This window comes from Oncorhynchus mykiss, chromosome 23 (genome assembly GCF_013265735.2).
Source record: "Oncorhynchus mykiss isolate Arlee chromosome 23, USDA_OmykA_1.1, whole genome shotgun sequence".
Taxonomy (NCBI): domain Eukaryota; kingdom Metazoa; phylum Chordata; class Actinopteri; order Salmoniformes; family Salmonidae; genus Oncorhynchus; species Oncorhynchus mykiss.
The window spans coordinates 6,296,633-6,323,410 of NC_048587.1; the positions used below are offsets into that span (position 1 = coordinate 6,296,633).

The 26,778-nt window shown below is 47.2% G+C and overlaps 1 protein-coding gene across 1 annotated transcript in view; it reads left to right on the forward strand.

The window, feature by feature from the left end:
- The window catches only part of LOC110510837 (disintegrin and metalloproteinase domain-containing protein 12), a 245,135-nt gene that overhangs the window by 209,897 nt on the left and 8,460 nt on the right, over positions 1-26,778 (forward strand). The window contains exons 20-21 of the mRNA XM_036960839.1: positions 7,273-7,390; positions 15,561-15,899. Coding sequence (XP_036816734.1) covers positions 7,273-7,390; positions 15,561-15,899 — 457 coding nt within the window. The remainder of the gene's footprint in view (positions 1-7,272; positions 7,391-15,560; positions 15,900-26,778) is intronic.

A 26,778-nucleotide genomic window follows, 5' to 3' on the forward strand; every position in this document is an offset into this window, starting at 1 on the left:
AAGCGAGGGCCAGCCAACGAGAGCGTACAGGTCGCAATGGTGGGTAGTGTATGGGGCTTTGGTGACAAAACGGATTGCACTGTGATAGACTGCATCCAGTTTGTTGAGTAGGGTATTGGAGGCTATTTTGTAAATTACATCGCCAAAGTCGAGGATTGGTAGGATGGTCAGTTTTACAAGGGTATGTTTGGCAGCATGAGTGAAGGATGCTTTGTTGCGAAATAGGAAGCCAATTCTAGATTTAACTTTGGATTGGAGATGTTTGATATGGGTCTGGAAGGAGAGTTTACAGTCTAACCAGACACCTAAGTATTTGTAGTTGTCCACGTATTCTAAGTCAGAGCCGTCCAGAGTAGTGATGTTGGACAGGCGGGTAGGTGCAGGTAGTGATCGGTTGAAGAGCATGCATTTAGTTTTACTTGTATTTAAGAGCAGTTGGAGGCCACGGAAGGAGAGTTGTATGGCATTGAAGCTTGCCTGGAGGGTTGTTAACAGAATGGTGTCGTCTGCGTAGAGGTGGATCAGAGACTCACCAGCAGCAAGAGCGACCTCATTGATGTATACAGAGAAGAGAGTCGGTCCAAGAATTGACCCCTGTGGCACCCCCATAGAGACTGCCAGAGGTCCGGACAACAGACCCTCAGATTTGACACACTGAACTCTATCAGAGAAGTAGTTGGTGAACCAGGCGAGGCAATCATTTGAGAAACCAAGGCTGTTGAGTCTGCCGATGAGGATGTGGTGATTGACAGAGTCGAAAGCCTTGGCCAGATCAATGAATACGGCTACACAGTAATGTTTCTTATCGATGGCGGTTAAGATATCGTTTAGGACCTTGAGCGTGGCTGAGGTGCACCCATGACCAGCTCTGAAACCAGATTGCATAGCAGAGAAGGTATGGTGAGATTCAAAATGGTCGGTAATCTGTTTGTTGACTTGGCTTTCGAAGACCTTAGAAAGGCATGGTAGGATAGATATAGGTCTGTAGCAGTTTGGGTCAAGAGTGTCCCCCCCTTTGAAGAGGGGGATGACCGCAGCTGCTTTCCAATCTTTGGGAATCTCAGATGACACGAAAGAGAGGTTGAACAGGCTAGTAATAGGGGTGGCAACAATTTCGGCAGATAATTTTAGAAAGAAAGGGTCCAGATTGTCTAGCCCGGCTGATTTGTAGGGGTCCAGATTTTGCAGCTCTTTCAGAACATCAGCTGAATGGATTTGGGAGAAGGAGAAATGGGGAAGGCTTGGGCGAGTTGCTGTTGGGGGTGCAGTGCTGTTGACAGGGGTAGGAGTAGCCAGGTGGAAAGCATGGCCAGCAGTAGAAAAATGCTTATTGAAATTTTCAATTATGGTGGATTTATCAGTGGTGACAGTGTTTCCTATCTTCAGTGCAGTGGGCAGCTGGGAGGAGGTGTTCTTATTCTCCATGGACTTTACAGTGTCCCAGAACTTTTTTGAGTTAGTGTTGCAAGAAGCAAATTTCTGCTTGAAAAAGCTAGCCTTGGCTTTTCTAACTGCCTGTGTATAATGGTTTCTAGCTTCCCTGAACAGCTGCATATCACGGGGGCTGTTCGATGCTAATGCAGAACGCCATAGGACGTTTTTGTGTTGATTAAGGGCAGTCAGGTCTGGGGAGAACCAAGGGCTATATCTGTTCCTGGTTCTAAATTTCTTGAATGGGGCATGTTTATTTAAGATGGTTAGGAAGGCATTTTTAAAAAATATCCAGGCATCCTCTACTGACGGGATGAGGTCAATATCCTTCCAGGATACCCCGGCCAGGTCGATTAGAAAGGCCTGCTCGCTGAAGTGTTTCAGGGAGCGTTTTACAGTGATGAGAGGAGGTCGTTTGACCGCTGACCCATTACGGATGCAGGCAATGAGGCAGTGATCGCTGAGATCTTGGTTGAAGACAGCAGAGGTGTATTTAGAGGGGAAGTTGGTTAGGATGATATCTATGAGGGTGCCCGTGTTTAAGGCTTTGGGGAGGTACCTGGTAGGTTCATTGATAATTTGTGTGAGATTGAGGGCATCAAGTTTAGATTGTAGGATGGCTGGGGTGTTAAGCATGTTCCAGTTTAGGTCGCCTAGCAGCACGAGCTCTGAAGATAGATGGGGGGCAATCAGTTCACATATGGTGTCCAGAGCACAGCTGGGGGCAGAGGGTGGTCTATAGCAGGCGGCAACGGTGAGAGACTTGTTTTTAGAAAGGTGGATTTTTAAAAGTAGAAGTTCAAATTGTTTGGGTACAGACCTGGATAGTAGGACAGAACTCTGCAGGCTATCTTTGCAGTAAATTGCAACACCGCCCCCTTTGGCAGTTCTATCTTGTCTGAAAATGTTGTAGTTTGGAATTAAAATGTCTGAATTTTTGGTGGTCTTCCTAAGCCAGGATTCAGACACAGCTAGAACATCCGGGTTGGCAGAGTGTGCTAAAGCAGTGAATAGAACAAACTTAGGGAGGAGGCTTCTAATGTTAACATGCATGAAACCAAGGCTATTACGGTTACAGAAGTCGTCAAAAGAGAGCGCCTGGGGAATAGGAGTGGAGCTAGGCACTGCAGGGCCTGGATTCACCTCTACATCGCCAGAGGAACATAGGAGGAGTAGAATAAGGGTGCGACTAAAAGCAATAAGAATTGGTCGTCTAGAACGTCTGGAACAGAGAGTAAAAGGAGGTTTCTGGGGGCGATAAAATAGCATCAAGGTATAATGTACAGACAAAGTAATATAGAACACTATGGACAAGCTGAGGTAATATAGAACACTATGGACCAGCTGAGGTAATATAGAACACTATGGACCAGCTGAGGTAATATAGAACACTATGGACCAGCTGAGGTAATATAGAACACTATGGACAAGCTGAGGTGAATTAGAACCCTATGGACCAGCTGAGGTGAATTAGAACCCTATGGACAAGCTGAGGTAATATAGAACACTATGGACAAGCTGAGGTGATATAGAACACTATGGACCAGCTGAGGTGATATAGAACACTATGGACAAGCTGAGGTGATATAGAACACTATGGACAAGCTGAGGTGATATAGAACACTATGGACAAGCTGAGGTAATATAGAACACTATGGACCAGCTGAGGTGATATAGAACACTATGGACAAGCTGAGGTGATATAGAACACTATGGACCAGCTGAGGTGATATAGAACACTATGGACAAGCTGAGGTGATATAGAACACTATGGACCAGCTGAGGTGATATAGAACACTATGGACAAGCTGAGGTGATATAGAACACTATGGACAAGCTGAGGTAATATAGAACACTATGGACCAGCTGAGGTGATATAGAACACTATGGACCAGCTGAGGTGATATAGAACACTATGGACCAGCTGAGGTAATATTGAACACTATGGACAAGATGAGGTAATATAGAACACTATGGACAAGCTGAGGTAATATAATATATACCAACAGGTAGGACATTAGAAACTAATATAATATAATATAGACCAACAGGTAGGACATTAGGAACTAATATAATATAATATAGACCAACAGGTAGGACATTAGGAACTAATATAATATAATATAATATAATATAATATAATATAGACCAACAGGTAGGACATTAGAAGCTAATATAATATTATATTATTTAGACCAACAGGTAGGACATTAGAAACGAATATAATATAATATAATATAGACCAACAGGTAGGACATTAGAAGCTAATATAATATATTGTATTAAACTCAGCAAAAAAAGAAACATCCCTTTTTCAGGACCCTGTCTTTCAAAGATAATTTGTAAAAATCCAAATAACTTCACAGATCTTCATTGTAAAAGGTTTAAACACTGTTTCCCATGTTTGTTCAATGAACCATAAACAATTCATGAACATGCACCCGCGGAACGGTCGTTAAGACACTAACAGCTTACAGACGGCAATTAAGGTCACAGTTATGAAAACTTAGGACACTAAAGAGGCCTTTCTACTGATTCTGATAAACTACAAAAGAAAGAATCCCAGGGTCACTGCTCATCTGCGTGAACGTGCCTTAGGCATGCTGCAAGGAGGCATGAGGACTGCAGATGTGGCCAGGGCAATACATTGCAATGTCCGTACTGTGAGATGCCTAAGACAGCGCTACAGGGAGACAGGACGGACAGCTGATCGTCCTCGCTGTGGTAGACCACGTGTAACAACACCTGCACAGGATCGGTACATCCGAACAGCACACCTGCGGGACAGGTACAGGATGGCAACAACAACTGCCCGAGTTACACCAGGAACGCACAATCCCTCCATCAGTGCTGGACTGAGGGCTTCTAGGCCTGTTGTAAGGCAGGTCCTCTCCAGACATCACCGGCAACAACGTCGCCTATGGGCACAAACCCACCGTCGCTGGACCAGACAGGACTGGCAAAAAGTGCTCTTCACTGACGAGTCGCAGTTTTGTCTCACCAGGAGGGATGGTCTGATTCGCAGTTGTCGTCAAAGAAATGAGTGTTACACCGAGGCCTGTACTCTGGAGCGAGATCGATTTGGATGTGGAGGATCCATCATGGTCTGGGGCAGTGTGTCACAGCAGCATCGGACTGAGCTTGTTGTCATTGCAGGCAATCTCAACGCTGTGAAGGGAAGACATCCTCCTCCCTCATGTGGTACCCTTCCTGCAGGCTCATCCTGACATGACCCTCCAGCATGACAATGCCACCAGCCATACTGCTCGTTCTGTGCGTGATTTCCTGCTGCAAGACAGGAATGTCAGTGTTCTGCCATGGCCAGCGAAGAGCCCGGATCTCAATCTCATTGAGCACGTCTGGGACCTGTTGAATCGGAGGGTGAGGGCTAGGGCCATTCCTACCCAGAAATGTCTGGGAACTTGCAGGTACCTTGGTGGAAGAGTGGGGTAACATCTCACAGTAAGAACTGGCAAATCTGGGGCAGTCCATGAGGAGGAGATGTACTGCAGTACTTAATATATTATATTACCTTAGCTTCTAATGCCCTACCTGTTGGTATATAAATTTAGCAAAAAAAGAGACATCCTCTCACTGTCAACTGCATTTATTTTCAGCAAAACTTAACAGGTTTAAATATTTGTATGAACATAACAAGATTCAACAACTGAGACATTAACTGAACAAGTTAACTTTTGCAAGCCACATGGATTGGGCTAGCCAGTCGTCTCCTAAAGTACCACGGTCAAGCCCTAGCCAGTCGTCTCCTAAAGTACCACGGTCAACCCCTAGCCAGTCGTCTCCTTAAGTACCACGGTCAACCCCTAGCCAGTCGTCTCCTAAAGTACCACGGTCAACCCCTAGCCAGTCGTCTTCTAAAGTACTACGGTCAACCCCTAGCCAGTCGTCTTCTAAAGTACCACGGTCAACCCCTAGCCAGTCGTCTCCTAAAGTACCACGGTCAACCCCTAGCCAGTCGTCTTCTAAAGTACCACGGTCAACCCCTAGCCAGTCGTCTTCTAAAGTACCACGGTCAACCCCTAGCCAGTCGTCTTCTAAAGTACCACGGTCAACCCCTAGCCAGTCGTCTTCTAAAGTACCACGGTCAACCCCTAGCCAGTCGTCTTCTAAAGTACCACGGTCAACCCTTAGCCAGTCGTCTTCTAAAGTACGACGGTCAACCCCTAGCCAGTCATCTCCTAAAGTACCACGGTCAACACCTAGTCAGTCGTCTCCTAAAGAACCACGGTCAACCCCTAGCCAGTCGTCTTCTAAAGTACCACGGTCAACCCCTAGCCAGTCGTCTCCTAAAGTACCACGGTCAACCCCTAGCCAGTCGTCTTCTAAAGTACCACGGTCAACCCCTAGCCAGTCGTCTTCTAAAGTACTACGGTCAACCCCTAGCCAGTCGTCTTCTAAAGTACCACGGTCAACCCCTAGCCAGTCGTCTCCTAAAGTACCACGGTCAACCCCTAGCCAGTCGTCTTCTAAAGTACCACGGTCAACCCCTAGCCAGTCGTCTTCTAAAGTACCACGGTCAACCCCTAGCCAGTCGTCTTCTAAAGTACCACGGTCAACCCCTAGCCAGTCGTCTTCTAAAGTACCACGGTCAACCCCTAGCCAGTCGTCTTCTAAAGTACCACGGTCAACCCTTAGCCAGTCGTCTTCTAAAGTACGACGGTCAACCCCTAGCCAGTCATCTCCTAAAGTACCACGGTCAACACCTAGTCAGTCGTCTCCTAAAGAACCACGGTCAACCCCTAGCCAGTCGTCTTCTAAAGTACCACGGTCAACCCCTAGCCAGTCGTCTCCTAAAGTACCACGGTCAACCCCTAGCCAGTCGTCTTCTAAAGTACCACGGTCAACCCCTAGCCAGTCGTCTTCTAAAGTACCACGGTCAACCCCTAGCCAGTCGTCTCCTAAAGTACCACGGTCAACCCCTAGCCAGTCGTCTCCTAAAGTACCACGGTCAACCCCTAGCCAGTCGTCTTCTAAAGTACTACGGTCAACCCCTAGCCAGTCGTCTTCTAAAGTACCACGGTCAACCCCTAGCCAGTCGTCTCCTAAAGTACCACGGTCAACCCCTAGTCAGTCGTCTTCTAAAGTACCACGGTCAACCCCTAGCCAGTCGTCTTCTAAAGTACCACGGTCAACCCCTAGCCAGTCGTCTTCTAAAGTACCACGGTCAACCCTTAGCCAGTCGTCTTCTAAAGTACCACGGTCAACCCCTAGCCAGTCGTCTCCTAAAGTACCACGGTCAACACCTAGCCAGTCGTCTCCTAAAGTACCATGGTCAACCCCTAGCCAGTCGTCTCCTAAAGAACCACGGTCAACCCCTAGCCAGTCGTCTTCTAAAGTACCACGGTCAACCCCTAGCCAGTCGTCTCCTAAAGTACCACGGTCAACCCCTAGCCAGTCGTCTTCTAAAGTACCACGGTCAACCCCTAGCCAGTCGTCTTCTAAAGTACCACGGTCAACCCCTAGCCAGTCGTCTTCTAAAGTACCACGATCAACCCCTAGCCAGTCGTCTCCTAAAGTACCACGGTCAACCCCTAGCCAGTCGTCTCCTAAAGTACCACGGTCAACCCCTAGCCAGTCGTCTCCTAAAGTACCACGGTCAACCCCTAGCCAGTCGTCTCCTAAAGTACCACGGTCAACCCCTAGCCAGTCGTCTCCTAAAGTACCACGGTCAACCCCTAGCCAGTCGTCTCCTAAAGTACCACGGTCAACCCATTGAGTTGAAGTTAAATTCAACAAATTCACACCTGGGGACTGATTTTGTGTATTTCATGTTTATAAAAGGCCCATTTTTGAAAGTGTAAATCTGTTGTTGTGTCACAGGTCGGTGGGGCCTAACAGATCCTCCGGTCCAAGCCATAGAGATTCCCCACGTGGCCAGCCTCAAGCCCAGACACAGACACCGCCACAGAGACAGAAACACAGCAGCAGCATCTTCAAGGTTCATTTCTCTTCTTCCTCCTGTCATGACGTTGGCCTGGGGGTAGGTTTATGACAGTCATAAATACCTACAGTGCCATACAATACCATACTGTCATGACGTTGGCCTGGGGGTAAGTTTATGACAGTCATAAATACCTACAGTACCATACAATACCATACTGTCATGACGTTGGCCTGGGAGTAGGTTTATGACAGTCATAAATACCTACAGTATCAAACAGTACCATACTGTCATGACGTTGGCCTGGGGGTAGGTTTATGACAGTCATAAATACCTACAGTACCATACAGTACCATACAGTACCATACTGTCATGACGTTGGCCTGGGGGTAAGTTTATGACAGTCATAAATACCTACAGTACCATACAGTACCATACAGTACCATACTGTCATGACGTTGGCCTGGGGGTAGGTTTATGACAGTCATAAATACCTACAGTACCATACAGTACCATACAGTACCATACTGTCATGACGTTGGCCTGGGGGTAGGTTTATGACAGTCATAAATACCTACAGTACCATACAGTATCAAACAGTACCATACAGTACCATACTGTCATGACGTTGGCCTGGGAGTAGGTTTGTTAGCCAGGGTTCGTGAAGATAACTACTAATGTACATCTTTCAGATGAGACTGAATTAAGGTGACGATTAATGTTGACTGCTATTGATGTAAAATATTACTAGGTCTTTAAGAGTTTATTCGGAAGATAACAGCTCTATAAATATTATTTCGTGGTCCCTCGACTCTCTAGTTAATTACATTTACATGATTAGCTCAATCAGGTGATATTAATTACGGAGAAAGGATTTTATAGAATAGCATGTCATATCACTTAATCCGGCATAGCCAAAGACACGACACTCCTCTTTCAATCTCTCCCCCCACTGGCTTCCTCGCACACAACAACAGCTAATCCCACCCATCTCTCTCTCTCTCTCTCGCTCGCTCTCTCTCTCTCTCTCTCCATCCTTCTCTCCTCCCCATCTCTCTCTCTCTCGCGCTCTCTCTCTCTCTCTCCATCATTCTCTCCCCCCATCTCTCTCTCTCTCTCTCTCTCTCTCTCTCTCTCTCTCTCCATCATTCTCTCCCCCCATCTCTCTCTCTCTCTCTCTCTCTCTCTCTCTCATCCATCTCTCCCCCCATCTCTCCCTCTCGCTCTCTCTCTTTCTCCACCCTTCTCTCCATCCTATTCTCTCCCTCCCTCTATCTCCCTGTGTGATATGTTATTTTCACACAATCGGCAGCTAATTCAAATCCAATGAAATGTCTGGCGCCCAGCGGAGGTGGTGCACATAATGGACCTCTGCTGAGAGAAACCCCGCTCTGGTCGCGCAGTGAAAGATGCTTGTTAATAGAATAAATTGATTTATTTTTGCGTGACACACACCGGGAATATTGATATCTAGTCAATTGTTGTTGGGTTTTCAAAGCCGCAGGCTGATAGGTTAACAACAACAGAGTGTTATATTCAGGCTGATACGTTAACAACAACAGAGTGTTATATTCAGGTGACAGGCGTTAACAACAACAGAGTGTTATATTCAGGTGACAGGCGTTAACAACAACAGAGTGTTATATTCAGGTGACAGGCTGATATGTTAACAACAACAGAGTGTTATATTCAGGTGACAGGCGTTAACAACAACAGAGTGTTATATTCAGGTGACAGGCGTTAACAACAACAGAGTGTTATATTCAGGTGACAGGCTGATACGTTAACAACAACAGAGTGTTATATTCAGGCTGATACTATAACAACAACAGAGTGTTATATTCAGGCTGATACGTTAACAACAACAGAGTGTTATATTCAGGCTGATACTATAACAACAACAGAGTGTTATATTCAGGCTGATACGTTAACAACAACAGAGTGTTATATTCAGGCTGATACTATAACAACAACAGAGTGTTATATTCAGGTGACAGGCTGATACGTTAACAACAACAGAGTGTTATATTCAGGCTGATACGTTAACAACAACAGAGTGTTATATTCAGGCTGATACGTTAACAACAACAGAGTGTTATATTCAGGCTGATACTATAACAACAACAGAGTGTTATATTCAGGCTGATACGTTAACAACAACAGAGTGTTATATTCAGGCTGATACGTTAACAACAACAGAGTGTTATATTCAGGCTGATACTATAACAACAACAGAGTGTTATATTCAGGCTGATACGTTAACAACAACAGAGTGTTATATTCAGGCTGATACTATAACAACAACAGAGTGTTATATTCAGGCTGATACGTTAACAACAACAGAGTGTTATATTCAGGCTGATACTATAACAACAACAGAGTGTTATATTCAGGCTGATACGTTAACAACAACTGAGTGTTATATTCAGGCTGATACTATAACAACAACAGAGTGTTATATTCAGGTGACAGGCTGATACGTTAACAACAACAGAGTGTTATATTCAGGCTGATACGTTAACAACAACAGAGTGTTATATTCAGGCTGATACTATAACAACAACAGAGTGTTATATTCAGGCTGATACTATAACAACAACAGAGTGTTATATTCAGGCTGATACTTTAACAACAACAGAGTGTTATATTCAGGCTGATACGTTAACAACAACAGAGTGTTATATTCAGGCTGATACGTTAACAACAACAGAGTGTTATATTCAGGCTGATACTATAACAACAACAGAGTGTTATATTCAGGCTGATACGTTAACAACAACAGAGTGTTATATTCAGGCTGATACTATAACAACAACAGAGTGTTATATTCAGGTGACAGGCGTTAACAACAACAGAGTGTTATACTCAGGTGAATTACAAAGCTTCAGTTCAGATTCAGATTGAATCAATCTGTTCCCTGTAAGCTCAAATAACTTTTTGTTGTTGACGTGGCAGGATGTGATTGAGTGATTTCAACTGAAACAGAACTGATGTATTGAGTTGAAGGAACTCAGGAAGGATAAAAGGAAAAGGCTTTGTGTTTTGAGTTGACGTGTGTTACAGGTGCATAGACCTTCTGGCAAGGTTTTAGTTACCCGTCCTGTAGTGTCTGGTTTTAGTTACCCTACCTGTGGTGTCTGGTTTTAGTGACCCTACCTGTGGTGTCTGGTTTTAGTTACCCTACCTGTGGTGTCTGGTTTTAGTTACCCTACCTGTGGTGTCTGGTTTTAGTTACCCTACCTGTGGTGTCTGGTTTTAGTGACCCTACCTGTGGTGTCTGGTTTTAGTTACCCTACCTGTGGTGTCTGGTTTTAGTTACCCTACCTGTGGTGTCTGGTTTTAGTGACCCTACCTGTGGTGTCTGGTTTTAGTGACCCTACCTGTAGTGTCTGGTTTTAGTTACCCTACCTGTGGTGTCTGGTTTTAGTGACCCTACCTGTGGTGTCTGGTTTTAGTTACCCTACCTGTGGTGTCTGGTTTTAGTTACCCTACCTGGGGTGTCTGGTTTTAGTTACCCTACCTGTGGTGTCTGGTTTTAGTGACCCTACCTGTAGTGTCTGGTTTTAGTTACCCTACCTGTGGTGTCTGGTTTTAGTGACCCTACCTGTAGTGTCTGGTTTTAGTTACCCTACCTGTGGTGTCTGGTTTTAGTTACCCTACCTGTGGTGTCTGGTTTTAGTTACCCTACCTGTGGTGTCTGGTTTTAGTTACCCTACCTGTGGTGTCTGGTTTTAGTGACCCTACCTGTGGTGTCTGGTTTTAGTTACCCTACCTGTGGTGTCTGGTTTTAGTGACCCTACCTGTGGTGTCTGGTTTTAGTGACCCTACCTGTGGTGTCTGGTTTTAGTTACCCTACCTGTTGTGTCTGGTTTTAGTTACCCTACCTGTGGTGTCTGGTTTTAGTTACCCTACCTGTGGTGTCTGGTTTTAGTTACCCTACCTGTGGTGTCTGGTTTTAGTGACCCTACCTGTAGTGTCTGGTTTTAGTTACCCTACCTGTGGTGTCTGGTTTTAGTTACCCTACCTGTGGTGTCTGGTTTTAGTTACCCTACCTGTGGTGTCTGGTTTTAGTTACCCTACCTGTGGTGTCTGGTTTTAGTGACCCTACCTGTGGTGTCTGGTTTTAGTGACCCTACCTGTAGTGTCTGGTTTTAGTGACCCTACCTGTGGTGTCTGGTTTTAGTGACCCTACCTGTGGTGTCTGGTTTTAGTTACCCTACCTGTGGTGTCTGGTTTTAGTGACCCTACCTGTGGTGTCTGGTTTTAGTGACCCTACCTGTAGTGTCTGGTTTTAGTGACCCTACCTGTGGTGTCTGGTTTTAGTGACCCTACCTGTGGTGTCTGGTTTTAGTTACCCTACCTATGGTGTCTGGTTTTAGTTACCCTACCTGTGGTGTCTGGTTTTAGTTACCCTACCTGTGGTGTCTGGTTTTAGTTACCCTACCTGTGGTGTCTGGTTTTAGTGACCCTACCTGTGGTGTCTGGTTTTAGTTACCCTACCTGTGGTGTCTGGTTTTAGTTACCCTACCTGTGGTGTCTGGTTTTAGTGACCCTACCTGTGGTGTCTGGTTTTAGTTACCCGTCCTGTAGTGTCTGGTTTTAGTTACCCTACCTGTGGTGTCTGGTTTTAGTTACCCTACCCGTGGTGTCTGGTTTTAGTGACCCTACCTGTGGTGTCTGGTTTTAGTTACCCTACCTGTGGTGTCTGGTTTTAGTTACCCTACCTGTGGTGTCTGGTTTTCGTGACCCTACCTGTAGTGTCTGGTTTTAGTTACCCTACCTGTGGTGTCTGGTTTTAGTTACCCTACCTGTGGTGTCTGGTTTTAGTTACCCTACCTGTGGTGTCTGGTTTTAGTTACCCTACCTGTGGTGTCTGGTTTTAGTTACCCTACCTGTGGTGTCTGGTTTTAGTGACCCTACCTGTGGTGTCTGGTTTTAGTTACCCTACCTGTGGTGTCTGGTTTTAGTGACCCTACCTGTAGTGTCTGGTTTTAGTTACCCTACCTGTGGTGTCTGGTTTTAGTTACCCTACCTGTGGTGTCTGGTTTTAGTTACCCTACCTGTGGTGTCTGGTTTTAGTTACCCTACCTGTGGTGTCTGGTTTTAGTTACCCTACCTGTGGTGTCTGGTTTTAGTTACCCTACCTGTAGTGTCTGGTTTTAGTTACCCTACCTGTGGTGTCTGGTTTTAGTTACCCGTCCTGTACTGTATGGTTTTAGTTACCCTACCTGTGGTGTCTGGTTTTAGTTACCCTACCTGTGGTGTCTGGTTTTAGTTACCCTACCTGTGGTGTCTGGTTTTAGTGACCCTACCTGTGGTGTCTGGTTTTAGTTACCCGTCCTGTAGTGTCTGATTTTAGTTACCCTACTTGTGGTGTCTGGTTTTAGTTACCCTACCTGTGGTGTCTGGTTTTAGTTACCCTACCTGTGGTGTCTGGTTTTAGTGACCCTACCTGTAGTGTCTGGTTTTAGTTACCCTACCTGTGGTGTCTGGTTTTAGTTACCCGTCCTGTAGTGTCTGGTTTTAGTTACCCTACCTGTGGTGTCTGGTTTTAGTTACCCTACCTGTGGTGTCTGGTTTTAGTGACCCTACCTGTGGTGTCTGGTTTTAGTGACCCTACCTGTGGTGTCTGGTTTTAGTGACCCGTCCTGTAATTTATGGTTTTAGTGACCCGTTCTGTGGTGTCTGGTCCTGTAGTGTCTGGTCCTGTAGTGTCTGGTCCTGTAGTGTCTGGTCCTGTAGTGACTGGTCCTGTAGTGACTGGTCCTGTAGTGTCTGGTCCTGTAGTGACTGGTCCTGTGGTGCCTGGTGTTAGTGACCAGTCCTGTAGTGTCTGGTCCTGTGGTGTCTGGTGTTGTAGTGTCTGGTCCTGTAGTGTCTGGTCCTGTAGTGTCTGGTTTTAGTGACCCTTTCCTGTAGTGTCTGGTCCTGTAGTGACTGGTCCTGTAGTGTCTGGTCCTGTAGTGTCTGGTCCTGTAGTGTCTGGTCCTGTGGTGTCTGGTGCTGTGGTGTCTGGTCCTGTAGTGTCTGGTCCTGTAGTGTCTGGTTCTGTAGTGTCTGGTCCTGTAGTGTCTGGTTCTGTAGTGTCTGGTCCTGTAGTGTCTGGTCCTGTAGTGTCTGGTTTTAGTGACCCGTCCTGTATTGTCTGGTTTTAGTGACCCGTCCTGTAGTGTCTGGTCCTGTAGTGTCTGGTCCTGTAGTGTCTGGTCCTGTAGTGTCTGGTCCTGTAGTGTCTGGTCCTGTAGTGTCTGGTCCTGTAGTGTCTGGTCCTGTAGTGTCTGGTTCTGTAGTGTCTGGTCCTGTGGTGTCTGGTGCTGTGGTGTCTGGTCCTGTAGTGTCTGGTCCTGTAGTGTCTGGTTCTGTAGTGTCTGGTCCTGTAGTGTCTGGTTCTGTAGTGTCTGGTCCTGTAGTGTCTGGTCCTGTAGTGTCTGGTTTTAGTGACCCATCCTGTGGTGTCTGGTTTTAGTGACCCGTCCTGTAGTGTCTGGTCCTGTAGTGTCTGGTCCTGTAGTGTCTGGTCCTGTAGTGTCTGGTCCTGTAGTGTCTGGTCCTGTAGTGTCTGGTCCTGTAGTGTCTGGTTCTGTAGTGTCTGGTCCTGTAGTGTCTGGTCCTGTACTGTAATGTCTGGTTTTAGTGACCCGTCCTGTAGTGTCTGGTCCTGTCGTGTCTGGTCTTGTAGTGTCCGGTCCTGTAGTGTCTGGTCCTGTAGTGTCCGGTCCTGTAGTGTCTGGTCCTGTAGTGTCCGGTCCTGTCGTGTCTGGTTTTAGTGACCAGTCCTGTAGTGTCTGGTCTTGTAGTGTCTGGTCCAGTAGTGTCTGGTCCTGTAGTGTCCGGTCCTGTCGTGTCTGGTTTTAGTGACTCGTCCTGTAGTGTCTGGTCCTGTAGTGTCTGGTCCTGTAGTGTCCGGTCCTGTAGTGTCTGGTTTTAGTGACTCGTCCTGTAGTGTCTGGTCCTGTAGTGTCTGGTCCTGTAGTGTCTGGTCCTGTAGTGTCTGGTCCTGTAGTGTCTGGTCCTGTAGTGTCTGGTGCTGTAGTGTCTGGTCCTGTAGTGTCTGGTCCTGTAGTGTCTGGTTTTAGTGACCCGTCCTGTGGTGTCTGGTCCTGTAGTGTCTGGTCCTGTAGTGTCTGGTTTTAGTGACTCGTCCTGTAGTGTCTGGTCCTGTAGTGTCTGGTCCTGTAGTGTCTGGTCCTGTAGTGTCTGGTCCTGTGGTGTCTGGTTTTAGTGACCCGTCCTGTAGTGTCTGGTCCTGTAGTGTCTGGTCCTGTAGTGTCTGGTCCTGTAGTGTCTGGTCCTGTAGTGTCTGGTCCTGTAGTGTCTGGTGCTGTAGTGTCTGGTTTTAGTGACCCGTCCTGTGGTGTCTGGTTTTGGTGACCCATCCTGGGGTGTCTGGTTTTAGTGACCCATCCTGTGGTGTCTGGTTTTAGTGACCCGTCCTGTAGTGTCTGGTCCTGTAGTGTCTGGTCCTGTAGTGTCTGGTGCTGTAGTGTCTGGTTTTAATGACCAGTCCTGTAGTTTAGGGAATAGGGTGCCATTTTGGAGGTAAGAGGAGAGAGGTCTGTTTGATGTAAGCAGGGTTCAGATGAGGTCAGGAGCTGTTCAGGGTTATAAGGGAGAGGGGTGTTTGTGACTGAGTGGAATACATTTTTAGTCCCCCCCCCCCCACACAGCTGTGTGGTCTGTGGCTCTGTCCACCTAGACTAGTTCAGACGTCCCCTGTCTCTCTCTCTCTCTCTTTGATATTTTTCCTGAATGAGGACCCAGGGAATCCGGGGAACTAATCCTAACCCAGGGAATCCATGGAACTAATCCTAACCCAGGGAATCCAGGGAACTAACCCTAACCCAGGGAATCCAGGGAACTAATCCTAACCCAGGGAATCCAGGGAACTAACCCTAACCCAGGGAATCCAGGGAACTAATCCAAACCCAGGAAATCCAGGGAACTAGGTGAGGGGGAGGAGTGGAGAGGAGATGAAGGAGAGGGGGAGGAGTGGAGAGGGGAGTGGAGGTGGTGAAGGAGGTGAAGGAGAGGGGGAGGAGTGGAGACGAGATGAAGGAGAGGAGGAGGAATGGAGATGAGATGAAGGAGAGGGAATACCTGAGCTTGCCCAATAAGAAACGCTCATTTTCAATTTCCATTGAAACACATTTTGATGCAGTGGGTACTAATGAATATGACCCCGTTTCTGATTGATGTGTCTGTGATTCTGTATCCCGTCTCTCCACAGCCTCCTGCCCAAAACCAACACCCCCCTGGGCAGCCCTACCCCTCCCACAGCCAGCGACGACTACCCCAGTGCTCCCCTGTTCACCTCAGTCACCCCGTCCCCCTGTCCCTGTCCCCTATGGCCGTCCCTGGACCAGGACAGCCCAGACCACCTACTCCCCCTCCTCACCGAGCCCTGCCTCCCCATGGACCAGGACAGCCCAGACCACCTACTCCCCCTCCTCACCGAGCCCTGCCCACCCATGGCCAAGGACATGCCCACAGCCACACCCAGGCTCCGCCCAGAGGGGCATCGTTTCGCAGTGTGCCACAGCAACATAACTCCTGCAGGATGGTCTTGGTGAGGCTGTGTGTGTGTGTGTGTGTGTGTGGGGGGGGGGGGGGTCATTGAGCGAGGATGGTCTGACTGTCTTTGATATTGTACCTGAATGAGGACCCAGGGAATCCAGGGAACTAATCCTAACCCAGGTAATCCAGGGAACTAATCCTAACCCAGGTAATCTAGGGAACTAATCCTAACCCAGGGAATCCAGGGAACTAACCCTTAACCCAGGGAATCTAGAGAATTAACTCTAAGTGACTGGAGGAAGGTCTTGGTGAGGGAGTGGAGGATGGTCTAGGTGACGGGATGGAGGATGGTCTAGGTGAGGGAGTGGAGGATGGTCTTGGTGAGGGAGAAGAGGATGGTCTAGGTGAGGGAGTGGAGGATGGTCTAGGTGAGGGAGTGGAGGATGGTCTTGGTGAGGGAGAAGAGGATGGTCTAGGTGAGGGAGTGGAGGATGGTCTTGGTGAGGGAGTGGAGGATGGTCTTCGTAAGGGAGTGGAGGATGGTCTAGGTGAGGGAGTGGAGGATGGTCTAGGTGAGGGAGTGGAGGATGGTCTTGGTGAGGGAGTGGAGGAAGGTATAGGTGAGGGAGTGGAAAATGGTCTAGGTGAGGGAGTGGAACATGGTCTTGGTGAGGGAGTGGAGGATGGTCTAGGTGAGGGAGTGGAGGATGGTCTTGGTGAGGGAGTGGAGGATGGTCTTTGTGAGGGAGTGGAGGATGGTCTTGGTGAAGGAGTGGAGGAAGGTCTTTGTGAGGGAGTGGAGGATGGTCTAGGTGAGGGAGTGGAGGATGGTCTAGGTGAGGGAGTGGAGGATGGTCTAGGTGAGGGAGTGGAGGATTGTCTTGGTGAGGGAGTGGAGGATGGTCTAGGTGAGGGAGTGGAGGATGGTCTAGGTGAGGGAGTGGAGGATGGTCTAGGTGAGGGAGTGGAGGATGGTCTAGGTGAGGGAGTGGAGGATGGTCTAGGTGAGGGAGTGGAGGATGGTCTAGGTGAGGGAGTGGAGGATGGTCTAGGTGAGGGAGGGGAGGATGGTCTTGGTGAGGGAGTGGAGGATGGTCTTGGTGAGGGAGTGGAGGATGGTCTAGGTGAGGGAGTGGAGGATTGTCTTGGTGAGGGAGTGGAGGATGGTCTAGGTGAGGGAGTGGAGGATGGTCTAGGTGAGGGAGTGGAGAATGGTCTAGGTGAGGGAGTGGAGGATGGTCTAGGTGAGGGAGTGGAGGATGGTCTAGGTGAGGGAGTGGAGGATGGTCTAGGTGAGGGAGTGGAGGATGGTCTAAGTGAGGGAGTGGAGGAAGGTCTAGGTGAGGGAGTGGAGGATGGTCTAGGTGAGGGAGTGGAGGATGGTCTAGGTGAGGGAGTGGAGGATGGTCTAAGTGAGGGAGTGGAGGATGGTCTAGGTGAGGGAGTGGAGGATGGTCTAGGTGAGGGAGTGGAGGATGGTCTAAGTGAGGGAGTGGAGGATGGTCTAAGTGAGGGAGTGGGATGGCCTGGTCTCCTTTCACAGGGCTTATTGAAGAACAGGACCCTACTGCTCCACGGTCAGTGTGATGGCCTGGTCTCCTTCCACAGGTCTTGTGTGTCCTATAAAACGTTGTGTGTTGACAGTTCTTTATTTAACTAGGAAAGTCGGTTAAGAACAAATTATTTACAATGACAGCCTAACCCGGCCAAACCCGGACAACGCTGGGCAAATTGTACGCTGCCCTATGGGACTCGTAATCACGTCCGGTTGTGATACAGCCTGGAAACGAACCAGGGTCTGTAGTGACTGAGATGTCTTGCGCCACTCTGGAGTTGTTTTCAGGCCAGGTTAACCAGGGTTGTAGTCCTGCCAGTGCGCAGGGGAGTTGAATACAGGCCAGGTTAACCAGGTTTGTAGTGCTGCCAGAGCGCAGGGGAGTTGTATACAGGCCAGGTTAACCACGGTTGTAGTCCTGCCAGAGTGCAGGGGAGTTGTATACAGGCCAGGTTAACCAGGGTTGTAGTCCTGCCAGAGAAGAAACAGAGCTGGTTTCTGTCAGACTGGAGGGACATGGGGGTTTCTATCAGACTAGAGGAGGTTTCTATCAGACTAGAGGGACATGGAGATTTCTATCGGACTAGAGGAGATTTCTATCAGACTCGAGGGGCATGGAGGTTTCTATCAGACTAGAGGAGGTTTCTGTCAGACTAGAGGGACATGGAGGTTTCTATCAGACTAGAGGAGGTTTCTATCAGACTAGAGGTACATGGAGGTTTCTATCAGACTAGAGGAGGTTTCTAACAGACTAGAGGGACATGGAGATTTCTATCAGACTAGAGGGACATGGAGGTTTCTATCAGACTAGAGGAGGTTTCTATCAGAATAGAGGTACATGGAGGTTTCTATCAGACTAGAGGAGGTTTCTATCAGACTAGAGGAGGTTTCTATCAGACTAGAGGAGGTTTCTATCAGACTAGAGGAGGTTTCTATCAGACTAGAGGAGGTTTCTATCAGACTAGAGGGACATGGAGATTTCTATCGGACTAGAGGAGGTTTCTATCAGACTAGAGGGACATGGAGATTTCTATCGGACTAGAGGAGGTTTCTATCAGACTAGAGGGACATGGAGGTTTCTATCAGACTAGAGGAGGTTTCTATCAGACTAGAGGAGGTTTCTATCAGACTAGAGGAGGTTTCTATCAGACTAGAGGAGGTTTCTATCAGACTAGAGGAGGTTTCTATCAGACTAGAGGTACATGGAGGTTTCTATCAGACTAGAGGAGGTTTCTATCAGACTAGAGGTACATGGAGGTTTCTATCAGACTAGAGGAGGTTTCTATCAGACTAGAGGAGGTTTCTATCAGACTAGAGGAGGTTTCTATCAGACTAGAGGAGATTTCTATCAGACTAGAGGAGATTTCTATCAGACTAGAGGTACATGGAGGTTTCTATCAGACTAGAGGAGGTTTCTATCAGACTAGAGGAGGTTTCTATCAGACTAGAGGAGGTTTCTATCAGACTAGAGGTACATGGAGGTTTCTATCAGACTAGAGGAGGTTTCTATCAGACTAGAGGAGGTTTCTATCAGACTAGAGGAGGTTTCTATCAGACTAGAGGAGGTTTCTATCAGACTAGAGGTACATGGAGGTTTCTATCAGACTAGAGGAGGTTTCTATCAGACTAGAGGAGGTTTCTATCAGACTAGAGGAGGTTTCTATCAGACTAGAGGAGGTTTCTATCGAACTAGAGGAGGTTTCTATCAGACTAGAGGAGGTTTCTATCAGACTAGAGGAGATTTCTATCAGGCTAGCGAGACTGAGCGAGGATGGTCTGACTGTCTTTGATATTGTACCTGAATGAGGACCCAGGGAATCCAGGGAACTAATCCTAACCCAGGTAATCCAGGGAACTAATCCTAACCCAGGTAATCTAGGGAACTAATCCTAACCCAGGGAATCCAGGGAACTAACCCTTAACCCAGGGAATCTAGAGAATTAACTCTAAGTGACTGGAGGAAGGTCTTGGTGAGGGAGTGGAGGATGGTCTAGGTGACGGGATGGAGGATGGTCTAGGTGAGGGAGTGGAGGATGGTCTTGGTGAGGGAGAAGAGGATGGTCTAGGTGAGGGAGTGGAGGATGGTCTAGGTGAGGGAGTGGAGGATGGTCTTGGTGAGGGAGAAGAGGATGGTCTAGGTGAGGGAGTGGAGGATGGTCTTGGTGAGGGAGTGGAGGATGGTCTTCGTAAGGGAGTGGAGGATGGTCTAGGTGAGGGAGTGGAGGATGGTCTAGGTGAGGGAGTGGAGGATGGTCTTGGTGAGGGAGTGGAGGAAGGTATAGGTGAGGGAGTGGAAAATGGTCTAGGTGAGGGAGTGGAACATGGTCTTGGTGAGGGAGTGGAGGATGGTCTAGGTGAGGGAGTGGAGGATGGTCTTGGTGAGGGAGTGGAGGATGGTCTTTGTGAGGGAGTGGAGGATGGTCTTGGTGAAGGAGTGGAGGAAGGTCTTTGTGAGGGAGTGGAGGATGGTCTAGGTGAGGGAGTGGAGGATGGTCTAGGTGAGGGAGTGGAGGATGGTCTAGGTGAGGGAGTGGAGGATTGTCTTGGTGAGGGAGTGGAGGATGGTCTAGGTGAGGGAGTGGAGGATGGTCTAGGTGAGGGAGTGGAGGATGGTCTAGGTGAGGGAGTGGAGGATGGTCTAGGTGAGGGAGTGGAGGATGGTCTAGGTGAGGGAGTGGAGGATGGTCTAGGTGAGGGAGTGGAGGATGGTCTAGGTGAGGGAGGGGAGGATGGTCTTGGTGAGGGAGTGGAGGATGGTCTTGGTGAGGGAGTGGAGGATGGTCTAGGTGAGGGAGTGGAGGATTGTCTTGGTGAGGGAGTGGAGGATGGTCTAGGTGAGGGAGTGGAGGATGGTCTAGGTGAGGGAGTGGAGAATGGTCTAGGTGAGGGAGTGGAGGATGGTCTAGGTGAGGGAGTGGAGGATGGTCTAGGTGAGGGAGTGGAGGATGGTCTAGGTGAGGGAGTGGAGGATGGTCTAAGTGAGGGAGTGGAGGAAGGTCTAGGTGAGGGAGTGGAGGATGGTCTAGGTGAGGGAGTGGAGGATGGTCTAGGTGAGGGAGTGGAGGATGGTCTAAGTGAGGGAGTGGAGGATGGTCTAGGTGAGGGAGTGGAGGATGGTCTAGGTGAGGGAGTGGAGGATGGTCTAAGTGAGGGAGTGGAGGATGGTCTAAGTGAGGGAGTGGGATGGCCTGGTCTCCTTTCACAGGGCTTATTGAAGAACAGGACCCTACTGCTCCACGGTCAGTGTGATGGCCTGGTCTCCTTCCACAGGTCTTGTGTGTCCTATAAAACGTTGTGTGTTGACAGTTCTTTATTTAACTAGGAAAGTCGGTTAAGAACAAATTATTTACAATGACAGCCTAACCCGGCCAAACCCGGACAACGCTGGGCAAATTGTACGCTGCCCTATGGGACTCGTAATCACGTCCGGTTGTGATACAGCCTGGAAACGAACCAGGGTCTGTAGTGACTGAGATGTCTTGCGCCACTCTGGAGTTGTTTTCAGGCCAGGTTAACCAGGGTTGTAGTCCTGCCAGTGCGCAGGGGAGTTGAATACAGGCCAGGTTAACCAGGTTTGTAGTGCTGCCAGAGCGCAGGGGAGTTGTATACAGGCCAGGTTAACCAGGGTTGTAGTCCTGCCAGAGTGCAGGGGAGTTGTATACAGGCCAGGTTAACCAGGGTTGTAGTCCTGCCAGAGAAGAAACAGAGCTGGTTTCTGTCAGACTGGAGGGACATGGGGGTTTCTATCAGACTAGAGGAGGTTTCTATCAGACTAGAGGGACATGGAGATTTCTATCGGACTAGAGGAGATTTCTATCAGACTCGAGGGGCATGGAGGTTTCTATCAGACTAGAGGAGGTTTCTATCAGACTAGAGGAGGTTTCTGTCAGACTAGAGGGACATGGAGGTTTCTATCAGACTAGAGGAGGTTTCTATCAGACTAGAGGTACATGGAGGTTTCTATCAGACTAGAGGAGGTTTCTAACAGACTAGAGGGACATGGAGATTTATATCAGACTAGAGGGACATGGAGGTTTCTATCAGACTAGAGGAGGTTTCTATCAGAATAGAGGTACATGGAGGTTTCTATCAGACTAGAGGAGGTTTCTATCAGACTAGAGGAGGTTTCTATCAGACTAGAGGAGGTTTCTATCAGACTAGAGGAGGTTTCTATCAGACTAGAGGAGGTTTCTATCAGACTAGAGGAGGTTTCTATGAGACTAGAGGTACATGGAGGTTTCTGTCAGACTAGAGGTACATGGAGGTTTCTATCAGACTAGAGGAGGTTTCTATCAGACTAGAGGGACATGGAGATTTCTATCGGACTAGAGGAGGTTTCTATCAGACTAGAGGGACATGGAGGTTTCTATCAGACTAGAGGTACATGGAGGTTTCTATCAGACTAGAGGAGGTTTCTATCAGACTAGAGGAGGTTTCTATCAGACTAGAGGAGGTTTCTATCAGACTAGAGGTACATGGAGGTTTCTATCAGACTAGAGGAGGTTTCTATCAGACTAGAGGAGGTTTCTATCAGACTAGAGGAGGTTTCTATCAGACTAGAGGAGGTTTCTATCAGACTAGAGGTACATGGAGGTTTCTATCAGACTAGAGGTACATGGAGGTTTCTATCGAACTAGAGGAGGTTTCTATCAGACTAGAGGAGGTTTCTATCAGACTAGAGGAGGTTTCTATCAGACTAGAGGAGGTTTCTATCAGACTAGAGGAGGTTTCTATCAGACTAGAGGAGATTTCTATCAGACTAGAGGAGGTTTCTATCAGACTAGAGGTACATGGAGGTTTCTATCAGACTAGAGGAGGTTTCTATCAGACTAGAGGAGGTTTCTATCAGACTAGAGGAGGTTTCTATCAGACTAGAGGTACATGGAGGTTTCTATCAGACTAGAGGAGGTTTCTATCAGACTAGAGGAGGTTTCTATCAGACTAGAGGAGGTTTCTATCAGACTAGAGGAGGTTTCTATCAGACTAGAGGTACATGGAGGTTTCTATCAGACTAGAGGAGGTTTCTATCAGACTAGAGGAGGTTTCTATCAGACTAGAGGAGGTTTCTATCAGACTAGAGGAGATTTCTATCAGACTAGAGGTACATGGAGGTTTCTATCAGACTAGAGGAGGTTCTATCAGACTAGAGGAGGTTTCTATCAGACTAGAGGAGGTTTCTATCAGACTAGAGGAGGTTTCTATCAGACTAGAGGGATATGGAGGTTTCTATCAGACTAGAGGTACATGGAGGTTTCTATCAGACTAGAGGAGGTTTCTATCGAACTAGAGGAGGTTTCTATCAGACTAGAGGTACATGGAGGTTTCTATCAGACTAGAGGAGGTTTCTATCAGACTAGAGGGACATGGAGGTTTCTATCAGACTAGAGGAGGTTTCTATCAGACTAGAGGAGGTTTCTATCAGACTAGAGGGACATGGAGATTTCTATCAGACTAGAGGAGGTTTCTATCAGACTAGAGGAGGTTTCTATCAGACTAGAGGAGGTTTCTATCAGACTAGAGGAGGTTTCTATCAGACTAGAGGAGGTTTCTATCAGACTAGAGGAGGTTTCTATCAGTCTAGAGGAGATTTCTATCAGACTAGAGGAGGTTTCTATCAGACTAGAGGTACATGGAGATGTCTATCGGACTAGAGGAGGTTTCTATCAGACTAGAGGAGGTTTCTATCAGACTAGAGGGACATGGATATTTCTATCAGACTAGAGGAGGTTTCTAACAGACTAGAGGGACATGGAGATTTCTATCAGACTAGAGGAGGTTTCTATCAGACTAGAGGAGGTTTCTGTCAGACTAGAGGGACATGGATATTTCTATCAGACTAGAGGAGGTTTCTAACAGACTAGAGGGACATGGAGATTTCTATCAGACTAGAGGAGGTTTCTAACAGACTAGAGGGACATGGAGATTTCTATCAGACTAGAGGAGGTTTCTAACAGACTAGAGGGACATGGAGATTTCTATCAGACTAGAGGGACATGGAGGTTTCTATCAGACTAGAGGAGGTTTCTATCAGACTAGAGGAGGTTTCTATGAGACTAGAGGGACATGGAGGTTTCTGTCAGACTAGAGGGACATGGAGGTTTCTATCAGACTAGAGGAGGTTTCTATCAGACTAGAGGAGGTTTCTATCAGACTAGAAGAGGTTTCTATCAGACTAGAGGTACATGGAGATTTCTATCCGACTAGAGGGACATGGTGGTTTCTATCAGACTAGAGGGACATGGAGGTTGCTATCAGACTAGAGGGACATGGTGGTTTCTATCAGACTAGAGGGACATGGTGGTTTCTATCAGACTAGAGGAGGTTTCTATCAGACTAGAGGTACATGGAGATTTCTATCCGACTAGAGGGACATGGTGGTTTCTATCAGACTAGAGGGACATGGTGGTTTCTATCAGACTAGAGGGACATGGAGGTTTCTATCAGACTAGAGGAAGTTTCTATCAGACTAGAGGAGGTTTCTATCAGACTAGAAGAGGTTTCTATCAGACTAGAGGGACATGGAGATTTCTATCAGACTAGAGGAGGTTTCTATCAGACTAGAGGAGGTTTCTATCAGACTAGAGGTACATGGAGGTTTCTATCAGACTAGAGGAGGTTTCTATCAGACTAGAGGAGATTTCTATCAGACTAGAGGAGGTTTCTATCAGACTAGAGGAGGTTTCTATCGGACTAGAGGAGGTTTCTATCAGACTAGAGGAGATTTCTATCAGACTAGAGGAGGTTTCTATCAGACTAGAGGTACATGGAGGTTTCTATCAGACTAGAGGAGGTTTCTATCAGACCAGAGGAGGTTTCTATCAGACTAGAGGAGGTTTCTATCAGACCAGAGGAGGTTTCTATCAGACTAGAGGGACATGGAGGTTTCTATCAGACTAGAGGGACATGGAGGTTTCTATCAGACTAGAGGGACATGGAGGTTTCTATCAGACTAGAGGAGGTTTCTATCAGACTAGAGGAGGTTTCTATCAGACTAGAGGAGGTTTCTATCAGACTAGAAGAGGTTTCTATCAGACTAGAGGGACATGGAGGTTTCTATCAGACTAGAGGAGGTTTCTATCAGACCAGAGGAGGTTTCTATCAGACTAGAGGAGGTTTCTATCAGACTAGAGGAGGTTTCTATCAGACTAGAGGAGGTTTCTATCAGACTAGAGGAGGTTTCTATCAGACTAGAGAGGGTTTCTATTAGACCAGAGGTACATGGAGGTTTCTATCAGACTAGAGGAGGTTTCTGTCAGACTAGAGGAGGTTTCTGTCAGACTAGAGGAGGTTTCTATCAGACTAGAGGAGGTTTCTATCAGACTAGAGGAGGTTTCTATCAGACTAGAGGAGGTTTCTATCAGACTAGAGGTACATGGAGGTTTCTATCAGACTAGAGGAGGTTTCTGTCAGACTAGAGGAGGTTTCTATCAGACTAGAGGGACATGGAGGTTTCTATCAGACTAGAGGAGGTTTCTATCAGACCAGAGGAGGTTTCTATCAGACCAGAGGTACATGGAGGTGTGGAATAAGAATATATAAACAGCTCCAACTCTACCTGTGGTCCAAACAGGGTTTAAACACAGTTATATCAACAACAGCCTACATCATCAATAACACATTACATCATCAATAACACATTACATCATCAATAACACATTACATCATCAATAACACATTACATCATTACTCTAGAATTTGATTTGACTGTGTGTGTGTGTGTGTGTGTGTGTGTGTGTGTGTGTGTGTGTGCGTGTGTGCGTGTGTGTGCGTGCGTGCGTGCGTGTGTGCGTGTGTGTGTGCGTGCGTGCGTGTGTGTGTGTGTGTGTGTGTCTCATCATTAGGACACATCAGGCTCATTAGCAGTGTGTTAAAGCATTAATGAGACGTTAACTCCTGCCATGATGAACAGAAGGTCATTAAGAGGTCATAGCAGACCCGAGGCCTGTCTATTGAAGTATCATCAAGCATCATTAAAGCTGCGATCTGGGATTCTGTTCTTTATGGGTAGATACAGCAAAACATGAATTAAATGACTTTTGAACAGATTCCCAGATTGTAAATTTAAGAGAAGATGAGATTAATGACAAGTGTGTGTTGAGGAGGCAGAGGGCGTTTATTGATTTATAGTCTGGAACGAGCTCGGCGTAAATAGACGTGGTAAATTGAGTTGAGCCATATCAAACTAATGTTGGATAAAGCTGTCAGAACGGCCCACTTTACTGCAGTAGAATGTTGTGTCCGGCGTTCCGAGTTCCGGCTGCGAAATTCCAGTTCTAGAATGTCCACGGGTCTAAACTGGAACACTTGGTTTCCGCAACAAATCAGAACGTGTGTTCAGTTCTGGCTAACTCACTGGACTATACCATATCTCACTGCATAAGAGACAGGCTTCAAATCAAATCAAATGTTATTTGTCACATACACATGGTTAGCAGATGTTATTTGTCACATACACATGGTTAGCAGATGTTATTTGTCACATACACATGGTTAGCAGATGTTAATGCGAGTGTAGCGAAATGCTTGTGCTTCTAGTTCCGACAATGCAGTAATAACCAACGAGTAACCTAACAATTTCACAACAACTACCTAATACACACAAGTGTAAAGGAAGGAATAAGAATATGTACATATAAATATATATGGATGAGCGATGGCCGAACGGCATAGGCAAGATGCAGTAGATGGTATAGAGTACAGTATATACATATCAGATGAGTAATGTAGGGTATGTAAGCATTATATAAAGTGGCATAGTTTAAAGTGGCTAGTGATACATTTATTACATCAATTTTTTAGACAGGCCTTCCCTTTCAACTGTTGCTTGGTTTCGAGCATTAATAAGCCAGGCCTGTAGTCGTGGTCGAACTGCCAGTCCGATCCAACCCCCATCCTGTAGCAGTAACAGATGTTTGGTCCCAGCTCCAGACCTAGAAGCTCCAGGGAGGCTGACCAGGCTGCTGACTCTTCCCACGAAGAGCTGGGGGCAGCTTAGCCAGGGCTATGGGGTGTCTATGGGGGTCTTCTGGTATTCAGTAAAGACGCTGTCTGTGTCCATCCTAGTGGATAAACTGCTTGACGATTCATCTTTTGAGCCCGTTTTGCTTTTAACAAGACCCTTATTGTGAAAAGCCTCATTTGAACCCGTTTTGCTGTTAAAAAGACCCTCATTGTGAAAAGCCTCATTTGAGCCAGTTTTGCCCACTAGGGTCTAACTCAGGAACAAGATGAATGGTAAGAGCGCTGTACAGTTACCACTGCATTCACAGTCGCAGGTTTATGTCTGGATTCCATCAGACGTGCACTTTCCTTCTGGCCTGGATTCAATTTGTCTTCCCCATTTGACACTGTAGCCTGTATTTTGGATCGTACTCAA